A 13,111-nucleotide genomic window follows, 5' to 3' on the forward strand; every position below is an offset into this window, starting at 1 on the left:
GCACTTGACAGATGAATGCTTGAATTAGTGTTAAGATGGCTGCTCCATGCATTACTGGTGTGCCATTCTGCTCTGAGAAAACCTCTCTGTTTCCAGATATTTCCATATATATGACACACTGCGTATGCATAGCCCACTGTGAGTATACATTTAACCGCTTGCCTTCTGATAATTTGCTTTGCTGCAGTTAAAAGCTTTAATTTCTGCAAACTGTGCTGAGCATGGTTGGGCAAGATAGATTGCTTGGACTGTGGTAAATGTATCATCTGGCAGCAACTGTACAATTTCTTAACCTGTGTTGTTGCTTGTCACGTCTCTGAAGCAGGACCCATCTACAAAGAGAGATAGATATGTTGTTATTGGCTGATTATGCATATCTTAACGTGGTTTCAGAAACACATTTGTGGCTTGAAGGCAGTCATGTTGCATTCTATCTATCGGTATCATCATCCATGTTGCGGGATTAACTGTATTGCAGGATTGGATGTTCAGTTGTTGCTGAGAGCACAACTTCATAACCTAGCTTGTGTAAGCACAAACCTTGGACTGGTGAGGTTGGCATGTATCTGGTGAGATGTATACAGTATTGTTGGGTGTCCTATGGTTCCTGTTGAGGCTCTCTCAAAGCAAAAGCTGCTGCTGCAAGTCCCTGGCAACTGGGATGCAGACCAGCCTCAGAGTTATCTAACTTGGTGCTATAGTATGCTAAATGTTGCTTACCAGTTGGAGTGTCTTGCATTAAAACTCGGCAGGCAAACTGCGCCCTATCTGCAACATATTTAATTATCTGTTCTTTTTGGTTTTCTGAGGTTAAATGAAACAGCGTGCAGAACACAAACATAATTATATCAGCTATGGTCATAACTTTCTGGCAGCTGCTACAGCCCTTTGATAATTTCATGGCACTTCATATCTTACTCCCTCTCAAAACGATGACCCCTGATGTTTTATTAGGACAGTAAGTGTCATCTAATCTACCTTCATGTAACCCCTCATGTAGAGATAATTGCCTCTCATATGACTTTCTGACACTCCAAGCTAGAGTCTCTCCTCCTCCTCTCACATCCTGATCATATTCTTTACAGCACATTGATTACTAATCGGAAGAGTCTGTATTACCAACTTTCGTCAAATGCCACAATGTTTGACTGATTTCTTGCTCAGTTTCCAAGGTCCAATTTCCTCATCATCAAAATATGTTTGTTCAAGCCAAAAATGCGTTCCGACACCTTGATTTTCCATGTCCCGTTTAGTGGCGCAATAGTCATCAGTAATTTTTTTATTTTCATTTTTATGCTTGTATCTGTGTTATCACCCACCACTTTATCCTCATCATTCAATTTATTATCATATCATATTACTTTATTTTGCCTATAAGTACAATAACCCTATAATTATCAGTTATTTTAATTACACTTCTCTTATTACTTACTATTCTTCTATTATTTACTATTCTGTCATTATTTACTATTCCCTTATTGTTTATTAAATATTATTATTAGCATCATTATTATTGTCCGTCACCACTTCATCCCTTTTATGGGGTTGCAGGGTTTGTTACTGGAGCCAGTCGCAGTTATCTGTCTCGGCGAAGGCAGGCTCTACCTGCCGCCTATATTATCATTATTATCTATTACTTATTTGTCAGAGCATCAATTTTAATGCTTGCTCTCTACTCCAAGTCTAAGTTCTCTGCTAAATGCAGAAGGTTTGGCTGAAGTCTAAATTGCAGCTACCCTGACAGTGTCTCATTGTTTTCTGTGCTGGGCGCTGGCTGGTTTTCAAGGTCTCCCCTGATCTATTTTTGATTGTATGTGTGTGTTCTGCTTCTGGCCCTCTCTCTCTCTCACCTCTACTGTAATTTTTCCCACTATTCTCCCGTCTACTTCTCACAGTGGAAATTGTCATATTTCCTTCTAGTTATCATTATCATTTATTATCATCATTTTTTAGGTCTTTTCTCCGTAATTCAGTCTCTATTCAGACACAATAATTTAGGTCAAAGGTCCCGGTTAACGGCTACTTATTGGCTCCAGGGGATACTCTGTGCCACCTCTTCATGCAACGGGTGTCAGTCCTGTCTGCTGCTTACTGTGCGTTATGTCCATTTTGTTAGACACTAACTGGCACAGCTGGCGCTGTGCTATATTTATCTTCTATTCTTTCTTCCTTGCTGCCGTTATCTTTTTGGATTAGACTGCTCTTCTGGACCTCCAATTATTATTCTCTTTTTCTCTTAAACAATTTCACTGTTTACTTATTTTTGTCCAAAAAAAAATTTCTTCTACTACAATTATCTAATTCTTTTAATTTGTCCTGCCTCAATTGTTCTCTTTATAATTTACATGGTACTCTTACTCCTCTTTTATTTTAAGACATATATTCATGCATATTTCAATTTTCACACTTTATGTACATATATTTACAAAGGCCTTATATTGTTTTCTTCTCTTCTACTCTACAGCTGTTTCACTATAACAGCCCTCTTTCATAGGCGCTGTTCTTGGATCCGCTTTATCTCTTTATCGCTCCAGAGAGGGCACAGCGATTTTGGCTTCCCCGCCAAACAGAACTTCTTGCACGTTATTCCCTATACAACGTAAACTTGAACTGTTATTGTTTTTTTTTAAGGTTAGCCTTGTTTTAGGGGGTTTATTTCACTTTTTTCTCTGGACCCCATTCACTGCAGTACAAAGCTGAGCATCTGGGCTGGAGCGGCTCACTACTTCTTCAAACTGAGGCTGCGCTGATCGGTGATTACGGTAGGGAACAGATCGACTATAGATATGTACTTTATGTGACCCCACTTCAAAAAATCTGAACTATCCCTTTAAAAGAATGCAGTTTGGAGTGATTTTAAAATATAATGGTTGTTGAATAATAAGATAATAATTGCACAGTATGTTTGCCTTAATTCTAATCAAGTGGTAAATTTAGAGGTATGGTGTGAGAAAATTTGTTTGGCCCCTAGGCAACAATCTGTGTTTCTCACATTGCCCTCTTGTAAATAACTGCCTATCCCTGCTTTAAAGCTTGGACTAATTTTACGGAATCTTTTTGAGACAGGTTGTTAAAAAGAAGGGTTATTTGCAATTTGTTTAATGTAGAAATAAAAGGACATGCCCTGATCCAAGTGAACTCCGTGATACCCTACATAGTGGCTCTGCCATTAGATAAAATGTCTCTAAAATGTTTATGGACCATTGTATTGACATCTGTTTTGTCTGTGTTTAGCAGCAGAAAACTACGTGTCATCCAGGCTTTTAAGTCCCTATGACATGCCTGAAGTTGATTTAACTGAAGGTTGTATATTAGTATTTTAGAGACCAACATCTTTGAAGTACATATTTTTTTCAGAGAAAATGGGATCCATACACAGCCCATACACCTGTTAAGCTGAACATGAGAGATGGCAGTTGATATAGTGTATTTAAGTGGGTGGTTCTAAGCAATACTGTAGAGATGAAAGATGTATATTCTTTATGCAGAACAATATGCATCTCCTCACTGTTACAATGCAGAGAAAAACCCATTTATTATGACTTTGTTGAAAAGAGTTCTTTACACAGTCTTTGTCTAGAAATATACATAAAATATCTGTATACAGCAGAACATACAGTACAAAGTTGAAGTATTCAAATATCACAGGTAATATTAACTTTGAACAGATATTGTAATACAGGTACAATAGCGATAACCCCCCAAAATAAAAATAGAAACACCCTACAAACCCCACCATCACCATCGTGACTAGTTTCTTTCTCTTTTTTCTTTTTAATTCCATGTTAACGTACAGATAACTGATGATGACAGCTGCCAACTAGACATTTATCTCAGTGACTGTGACATCATCGTGTGTCTAAACTGACGTCATGTCCAATTGTCTAACAAGGAGGTGCATACAGTCCTTGACGGGTCCATGCATGCAGTAGCAAACAGACTTTTTCCCCCCCACACCATTGTGGCTTGAAATGCTTTGTTACAAACTTACTAATGAATAACATTGTCTACTGCTGCGTCATTGTGAGCTTTTTGGTGGCAACACCTGTCAGTGGTGGCACAAAAGGATGATGACTGTGTGAAATTCATATTACTCACTCCAGGACAGTGTTAATCTCTTAAACAAACATTTTGACAACCAGTATGCCTATTCATTGACATCCTCTTCTTTCATGACTATTATTTCATGTGTGTTGACATTGGTCCTTCAGTGTGGACAAGGACACATATGTGTACAAGCTGCGAAAAGCATGTGGTCACATATGACCAAGAACACCTCTGAATGTGGTCTAAGTGGTTGGATTTCAAATGTGTTTTGGGGTTGCTCACACCTGTACTTAAAGGTAGTCATGGGTGAAGCAGAGAAGGCTGAAAACTTGAAAACTGAAATATTATCTTATTAAATGGTTATGTTGGAACGTTATGATTCGTTTGAAGTGGTGTTTGGGTCCACCTCATGAATTCTCCTTTTAGCTTTTATTTGGTCTCCACCAACTGAACATTGAACACCCCAGAAAGGGTTTTTATAATGCAACAGTATTTTATATCATAAATGGTGATAATTGCCTTAATCAACTTAACAGACATATCAACAAGGCACTCTAGGCACATCTGGGGCTTGAAGCTTAGTTTAATGCTCAGATATTCAAAGCTCCTATTTGTATTGTTAATCATAATAACTTGAAAATTTCAGACTTCAGCGAGTCTGAATGTTAGAGCTGGAAGGTGCTATAGCATACAGCAATGCATGGTGGCACAAATGTATAAAGGAAAGTGTGAAATTCCTCAATATATACTTAATCCTAACTAAAATTCTACCAAAAACAGCATACATCTAAAATCAATAAAGTAAAAGAAATTAAATGATTGGTAGTATTAAAAAAAAATAAGGTGCTTTTTGACACAACAGCTCTGATTGACGTGAGTGTGTCGATGTGAATTACTCACACTCTGGAGACATGCCATAAATCTGTCTACAATATCACTCCCCTTCCTTTAGGGGCCACAGAAGTCCCCATAATGTAAATCCTTTTAATTCATGATTTGAGCTTAGCTGAGGTTAGGTTAACCTTAAGGTGTGTGTGTGTGTGTGTGTGTGTGTGTGTGTGTGTGTGTGTGTGTGTGTGTGTGTGTGTGTGTGTGTGTGTGTGTGTGTCTGCATGTGTATGTGTCAGTGAGATCCTGGAGCTCAGAGTCAGCCTGGAGAAAGTGGATTCATATCTACAATGGAAGAAAATAATAATTATAACGACAATTTCATTAATCAACATTTTAATTGAGCAACAGTTTACATAATATGATATTTTCACATCATCTTACTAACTATCCAGCTGTCTGTAGCTGTGGGATCATACAAAGAAAGTGATCTCAACAGATTTTATTATTTTTAGTTATGGTTAGATGTCCAGTGACTTTACCTCTGAGGAGTGGTGGGCGGCGGTCAGTGTTTATCAGATTGCTCTGAAACAGAGCTTCTGCCATCCAGGAGAGAGCGCTACAGCAGTATTCCAGCTGGGAGAGACATACACAGACAGAGAAGGATAAGTGCTGAGCAGGCAGCGCCAACAGCTGCAGAGAAACCACACACCATGCACACACACTCCACGCACAGATACCAGATAGCAGATACCGCAGACCCATATCAATCTGCCCATGCATGTAAGGATTGGACACAATACAAACTAGAAAACCGCGAGCGGTTATGCGGGCCCTCGCTCCCCCGCGCCACCGTGGGGGGGGGGCATGGAGGCAGTGGTGCAAGCAGGGGGCAGTAACAGATGTTTTAGAAGTGGAATGAAGTTGATGGAGTCAACTATGTGGTATCGGTACATATAAACGTAAAGGGAGGATCTGTGGCAAAATGAGAATTCAAAACAAAATGGCCGACTTCCTGTTCGGAGTAGACCGTTGGTGCCAGAGACTTTTTTGGGCGTCTTGTCGACGTACACATGTGTACCAGCTTTCATCTTCTAACTCTATAAAAACCCCTATGGGGAGGCATTTTTGAAGTTTTCAAGGGGGCGCCATGGAGGCATTTAGCCCCGCCCATGGGCGTGGCCCCATCCGATGTTAGAGGTCACCACCCTTGACCTGTGTATCAATTTTCACGATGATACGAGTTTATTAAAGCCGTCAAAAAGCCAAACGTATTTTCTTGGCAAATGATCGACAAACGTGGCGCTGCCACACGGACGCCGTTACTCGTAGCCTCACGGCGTTCGTAATGTGGCTTCACCAACTTGTTCTGGATGTTTTAGAAGTGGAATGAAGTTGATGGAGTCAACTATGTGGTATCAGAACATGTAAACGTAAGGGGATGCGCTACAGAGGGATTTGGCCCCGCCCATGGGCGTCGCCCGCATCAGATTTTAGAGGTCGCCAGCCTTGACCTGTGTATCAAGTTTCATGATGATACGAGTTTATTAAAGCCGTCAAAAAGCCAAACGTATTTTCTTGGCAAATGATCAAAAAACGCCACGCCGCCACGCGGACACCATTACTCATAGCCTCACAGCGTTCATAATGTAGCTTCACCAACTTGTTCTTTATGTTTTAGAAGTGGAATGAAGTTGATGGAGTGAACTATGCGGCATCAGTAAATTTAAGAGTAAGAACTGGTCACTTCCTGTTACCACCGGGGGGCGCCATGAGAAAGGTGGGACGTTAATACATCGGAACGTTCATGGCTGAGCTCCCGTCATGCTTAGCAAATTTGAAGCTTCTAGGTTCGAGTATGTGGGCGTGAGAGCCGTTAGAATTTACATGGCAAGCGCCGAAACATTCGCCAAAATTTATCGACCCCTAACAGCTACGCCCTTTGATCTACAGACGTGCAGAGCACAACTTTAGATCAGCTAGGTCTGGACATGATCTGTACCAGATTTGAAGTTGATTGGGCGAAATCCCTAGGACGAGTTTGTTTTGAGTAAAAAAAATAAAATTCAAAATGGCCAACTTCCTGTTGGAATTTCAGCTTCCTGGCAAGAGAATTTTTTGTGCGTCTGGGTATGCTTAACATCTTTACCAATTTTTGTTCAGGTACGACAATGTCATCGACATTCCCTATGGGAATTTTTCAACTTTGTAGGGGGCGCTATTTAGCCATTTCGCATGGACCGTGTGCGACGACCCAAAAATATCGAATTTCGGGAGTGGCCGGTCGTCCCTGCAAAGTTACACAACTTTTCCAGTTTGGGAAAGGGGCGAAATTGGGCAAAACAGTCAGTCAAGAATAAACAATTTCAAGAGGGCCTTCACTGACTGCTTGCAGTCGCTGCTCGGGCCCTAATAAGGAGCACCTACTCTAATTCTTCTGAATAGACTCATGTCAAGAATAATGATTCCGTGTCAGATATATCTCTAAACTACATTCGTGAAAAGAATTAATTGGCAAAACAACACCTAATTTTCTGGACTTGAAAAGAGCATGGGTCATTGTTATAGGCAGTAGTACTGCTAATGACAGGTACAGATTACTATTAACAGATCTTGCACGAGTATGAAAGTGTAGCTGACCTCTGACTCCAGCAGCCGCAACCTCCTGTCATGGTCACGGATCTCTGCCATTTGCTTCAGCACATTGTCTACCCTGCAGGAACAAACATGCACACAATTAAACCAGCTGCAAACCTCTGCTAGAACATTAGTCTCAGTTCATCAGAACATCAGAAACCCCTATACATACAAGCCAAACTAAAGAAAAAATTGAACTGAAACAAAAAACGTGATTAAATGTGTAACCTAAATGAAACATGTGATTACATTTTGGGTCCGTGCTATTATTACAAACACATAATATAAACCAACATTTTCATAAAAAGATCTTGCCTGTAGTGAGCAGTGGGAAAATAAATGTGTCAGTGTCAGTAATTGTGAGGAAGACACTCAATTTATAATATGACATGAATAAAATGTATGTCAGTTCTGTCCTACAGTCACATATTAGTTATTGGTTGAAATATCCAATTTGCTGGGTTCCATATTCAACATATCTTTTTGTCAGTCAAACTTAAGTGTAGATTAAATGAATGCTCCTTTGTAACAGTGAGAAGGAAATGGCTCTTCTTATACATATAGTATATAATCAATCAAATTTTATAAAGTCACAACAATTGCAGAGGGAACTTACTTGACAGATGTACATTTAAGCCGTGCAGTGTCACTCTCCCTCTGTCGCTTATTCTGAGCTGAGAGGAGGTTTTCTTTTTGGATAGCCTCCCACGTGTTGAGGCGACTGGCCTCTCTACCCCGCAGTTCCAAAACTGAGGAAAGAGACGACAACAATATAATAAATACAGCACATGTTTAAACAAGTGTCTCTGACAGAAGGGTAAAAAGGGGTGGGAATAAACAAAAGATAAAAACAGATAAAAAAGTAAATAAATCAAACAACACAAAATAATTATTTTAAAAAAGTTTAAATATGTAAAATGGCGAGATAAAAATGATCAAAGCCAGGAACTTAATGAGTATTAATTAATGCCTTCCTATATAAGAAGTTTTGCTAATGATGTGGCCTTCCTGAAATCAACAGGGAGAGAGTTTCACAGCCTAGGGCCTCTGACAGCAAAGCCCAGATCACCTTTAGTCACAGGCCATTACATAGAAACAACCAGCTGGATCCACTAATCTAAGAGAATACCCAGGTACATGGGGAGTTAGTAAAAAAGAGTCATTTGGGGTGAGGCCATTTAAAGCTTTAAAATAAATGTACATTTTTAAAATCAATATGAAATAAAACAGGTGGCCAGTGTAAGTTGGCGATCACAGGAGTAATATACTCTCATTTCTTGGTTCCTGTTAAATGGTGTGCAGCAGCATTCTGCACCTGTCTCTAAAGAGATCTCTGACTGATACTGACATAAAGTACATTACACTAGTGTAGGCAAATGAACAAATAAAAGCATGGATAACTTTGAGCAAATCAGAGAGAGCCAAGAATGATTTCCTTTTGGTAAAGAAATCATGTGTATCAAAATAGATAAGATCAGGTAGTGTTTTCCACCAAAAAGTTGTTCCATGGGACTTCCACTTCCAGTCACTATATATTGCTCATTTTGGTTTATTCATTTGGTCATTAACCAAAGCTTTTAACCACTGATCAGCTAAACTGAGAGCCTTTCCCCCAGTCTCAGCTTCCTGTTCACTAGTGGTTTGCAGTAATATTCGCATGACTCAAAGGTGATCTCAGCATCGACCCTGACCTCATACATTAACAACACCTGAACTTAATATAAGAAGCAATTCACTTGACTGCTAACCTGGATGAGGCAATGCACTGTTTCATGGCAAAATTACCATGGGTTCAGACTCGGAGGTGCTGACACTCTACCCACCTCCTTTGCAATCAAACAGTGTTCATTACAGGAAGAAAATATTACTGTCAGATAACAGACAGTCATCACAGGTGCGTCAACATTATGTCATGTCATTGTCCGTAACCGCTTGTCCCTTTCCATGGAGTCATGGGATGTTGCTGCTGGAGCCAATCCCAGCCTTGTCTCAGGGCGAGGGCAGGTTACTCCCTGGATAAGACGCCAGCTCATCACAGGGCTCAGTATCTTGCTCAAAGACACTTCGACATGCAGCTCAGCCTTGCCTGGAGCCGGGATTTGAACTAGCGACCTTTCGATCACTAGTCGACCTGTTTTACCCACTGAGCTACAGCCGCCCCATGTCAACACTGTTAGTGACTCCAGTCTGCAGTATAGATCAAGTTTACAGGCCATGTTTACATGTCCATATGCCTGTGTGTTTTTCCTTCTTTTCTCTCTCCTCTTCTGTCTTTATTATCTCTCCCTCTTTCTCTTATTGGCAAGTCGGTTAAATGACGTTTAAATATAACTAATAACTTATAATATTACTAAGCTTCAGCAGCTGATTGTGATGCCAATTCACCAAAGCTGGCAAGCAACCACCCTGAGCCCAACCCTGGTGAAAAGTTTTTTTTAGAGAAGGGTCAGTGGGGTCACAATTTATCTTTTTTATCACTCAGCGCATAATTGGGTCCTAGCCATTAGCCTTTTACCATTGGGTTTTATGTACTGCTTCCTCTTTCCCCTGCTAAATGCACATGCTGCTTTCACACGTATCTCCTGTCTTCATGCTGTCTTTGCAACTGCTCACCAAAGTGTTTGCTCTTGACTGAGGGGATGTGGCGGATGTATCTTTTGATGAAAAGGTGGAGGTGAGAGATGATAATGAAGGGCGGTGCCAGGCAGGGCCTTGAGTGGTACTCCACAATCAGGTTGTAACGCTGAAACTTCCAGTAGGTGTCACTGCGCTCCTGTACTTTTGAAAAGGTGTAGCTGTATACAGAACATTTTACTCTTATTAGGCATTGCTTTCATTTCCATTCTGTACAACATAGAGTACAATTTCTTCTGATGAAATCTGCTTAAAAGTACAACAGAGGTGGGACTGAAATAAATTATTCCAAATACCAGCGTACCTGAACATAGCAATGAGTAGGTTAACCAGTACTATGTTGGTGAACAGTAGGTAGATGACAAGGAGGATGACAACCAACCAGTTGGCATAGGTGTTCATACAGGGCTCCCCTCCTGCTTCAATTAGTGTGGTATTGTTTGTGCAGTTACTTTCTTCCAACTTATCAGCTAGATGGAAGACAAAAGAAGAGGTCCAAAACAACATGTGAGAATCTATCCTGTACATTTACAAGCACCTTAAAATGTAACATATATTTTAATGGCAGCAATAGCAGCTCCTATGCACTGAGCTGCCAACTCATCAGATTGAATTAAATCGTTTGGGTTCAGTTTCACAGCGTGCAATAAATCCCACCTGAATCAATGTTATTCAACTGTCAAGATATCTATTGTCACTCTGGTTGTATGAGTACATTTGTGTGAAATTCTTTGGCTGAGAGACTCCACTTTAGAAATAGTGATTACGTAGGAAGTTCTTGGTTAAAACCATACGGGCAGCCTGTCCATCATGGATTTGACATGCCTGCTGCGTCAGTCTCAACAGAGTAAAAGCTAGTTGGACGACACACTCCTCGAACACTTCTTTGGCTGAGAGGATCCACTACAGAACGAGTGAATAAGTAATATATTGTATAATTAAGACACTATACTAGCAGTACAAGTGAGAATCTATCCACTTCTACATCTGTAAAAAGTACACTGTGTACTGCCTACATCTGTATGTCCATTACAAGTAAACAGAGGCAGATTTTAGACAATTATTAGGTATTATGTATTACTGCATTTCTGCTCCATTTTATGCACATCTATCCAGTGCACAGGCTTCAGTCAAGTGAGATGAAAACTATAATTTCAGGTTTTAATTTTTAAATGACTTTGACAAACATTTCTTTCTTCTAATTCAAATGTGGAGGACCTTGAGAGAACCAAAGGACATTGTGGTGGACAGAGCCAGAGGAAAAAACAAACAAACAAAAAAAACTATAAAGACACTTACCATCCATTTCATCTATGGGTATTTGTCCAAAAATGTGCAGGTATGGTCTGTAGAACACTCGGCGAAATATCCAATTAGGGCGTGGATCATACGAGTAAAGGAGTGCCTGATTAGCCACACCATAGGCCATGAGCCACACAGCCAGAAAGAAAAGGAAGAAGAAAACGTCCTTCATCTGAGGGAAGCAAAGAGAGACCAGAAATGGATAATGCAAGATCTGTCTTGGTGTGACTTCATGATTAGGATGTTTGATCAGTTTTAATGACATAAAATCTGTCATAACTGTCATGAAACACCTTAAGTACATGCCTACAATGCTTGTTATGTGTGAATGGCATAATTATTTTGGTCCCTATGTCACAGGATTTTTCTGATGATCACTGTTGATTATTATAGGATGAAATAAGGATTTGACCTCATCTTATGTTACGATTAATGTTACAGGTTACAGGCAGGATCTTATGACAAGCACGTCAGCAAAATATCTAATTGTTTTTACACACACGGTAACTCCTTGTTCACAGATACCTCTGCACTGTGGTTGAGCCGACAAAGTTTCAATCCATCCCAAGGACTGGGGATGAGGGTCATACCCCATGCCTGAAGAGTTCAAGTCATTCCTGGGTCTCATCATGTGGTATCATCACTTTATCCCAAACTGCTCTACTATGGCTAAGCCTCTCATAGGCTTTCTTCAAGGCTATCATCCAAGACCAATGATCACCTAGATTACTCTAAGCCATTTATTTTCTCCACTGACCCAACTTATTACAGCCTAGATGCTGTTCTATCCCAGGTTGCTCAAGGTGATAAACAGACCTGTCCAATAGCATTTGTTCCCTGAACACAGCCCAGAGCAAATACCCTGCTCACTATTCTAACATAGAACATTGGTAGTCTATGTGAGACTTGGCTAATGCCTGAAGTATAATATTTTCACAGCTTGAACTGTCACATCGCGGTGAGGTTGTCTTGTCTTGGGATCTGTCTCGTGAATTTCATGTTTTACTTTGAAAGTAACTCTCCTCTCGTTTCAGGTCACTTGCCCTTCCTCTTGTGTCCCTGGTCTGACGTCATCCCTAATTCCTGATTGTTTCCACCTGTGTTCCCTTCCCCCATGTGTATTTCGTCTTCCATGTCGTGTACCGAAGCCTTGATCCACAGTTTTGTACCTTGCCCTGATAAGTATTGTTCTTGTTTTATTTATCTGAGTTTTGTCCTCTCGAGAAGAGTGATTTTGAGTTTGTATTTTTCTGGTTAGGTTTTGTGTTTTTTGAATTTTGAGATTTCATAGCTTTTCTTTTCTCCTCCTTGTGAGCGATTTTTTGTTAAGTTTGATAAGAAAGAGTAGATATTTTTCATAGCCCTTGCGCTTCCTCTTCGGAGAGATTTTGTTTTGTAAATTTTGATACTTTACTTCATTTCTAGAACAGAGTAGGTTTTCCTCCTGCGGGAGCGTTTTTTTTGTTATTCTGTCTTTCATTTGTCTTGTACCTCACCCAGATATTCATAGCCATTTTGTTATCATTCATTCTGGAGAGTTGCAAAAACAGATTAATAAAACTTGACATTACTTCTGCCAATACTGCATCTGAGTCCTCTTTCCTGTCCAAGTCTGACATGAACAGAAAACAACCCACTTTCAGATGGTAATATGTCTACCTAG

General features: G+C 40.1%; 1 protein-coding gene across 1 annotated transcript in view; it reads right to left on the minus strand.

Annotated features, from left to right (window-relative positions):
• Window positions 1–3,510: 3,510 nt before the first annotated feature.
• trpm4a (transient receptor potential cation channel, subfamily M, member 4a) overlaps window positions 3,511–13,111 on the minus strand; it is a 59,546-nt gene continuing 49,945 nt past the window's right edge. The window contains exons 23-29 of the mRNA XM_037091650.1: window positions 11,446–11,620; window positions 10,451–10,616; window positions 10,126–10,307; window positions 8,129–8,261; window positions 7,516–7,588; window positions 5,418–5,511; window positions 3,511–5,220 (exon numbers count right to left, since the gene is read on the minus strand). Of these exons, the coding sequence (XP_036947545.1) occupies window positions 5,195–5,220; window positions 5,418–5,511; window positions 7,516–7,588; window positions 8,129–8,261; window positions 10,126–10,307; window positions 10,451–10,616; window positions 11,446–11,620 (849 nt within the window). The 3' untranslated portion in view covers window positions 3,511–5,194. The remainder of the gene's footprint in view (window positions 5,221–5,417; window positions 5,512–7,515; window positions 7,589–8,128; window positions 8,262–10,125; window positions 10,308–10,450; window positions 10,617–11,445; window positions 11,621–13,111) is intronic.

Source organism: Acanthopagrus latus, chromosome 24, assembly GCF_904848185.1.
Source record: "Acanthopagrus latus isolate v.2019 chromosome 24, fAcaLat1.1, whole genome shotgun sequence".
Classification (NCBI taxonomy): Eukaryota; Metazoa; Chordata; class Actinopteri; order Spariformes; family Sparidae; genus Acanthopagrus; species Acanthopagrus latus.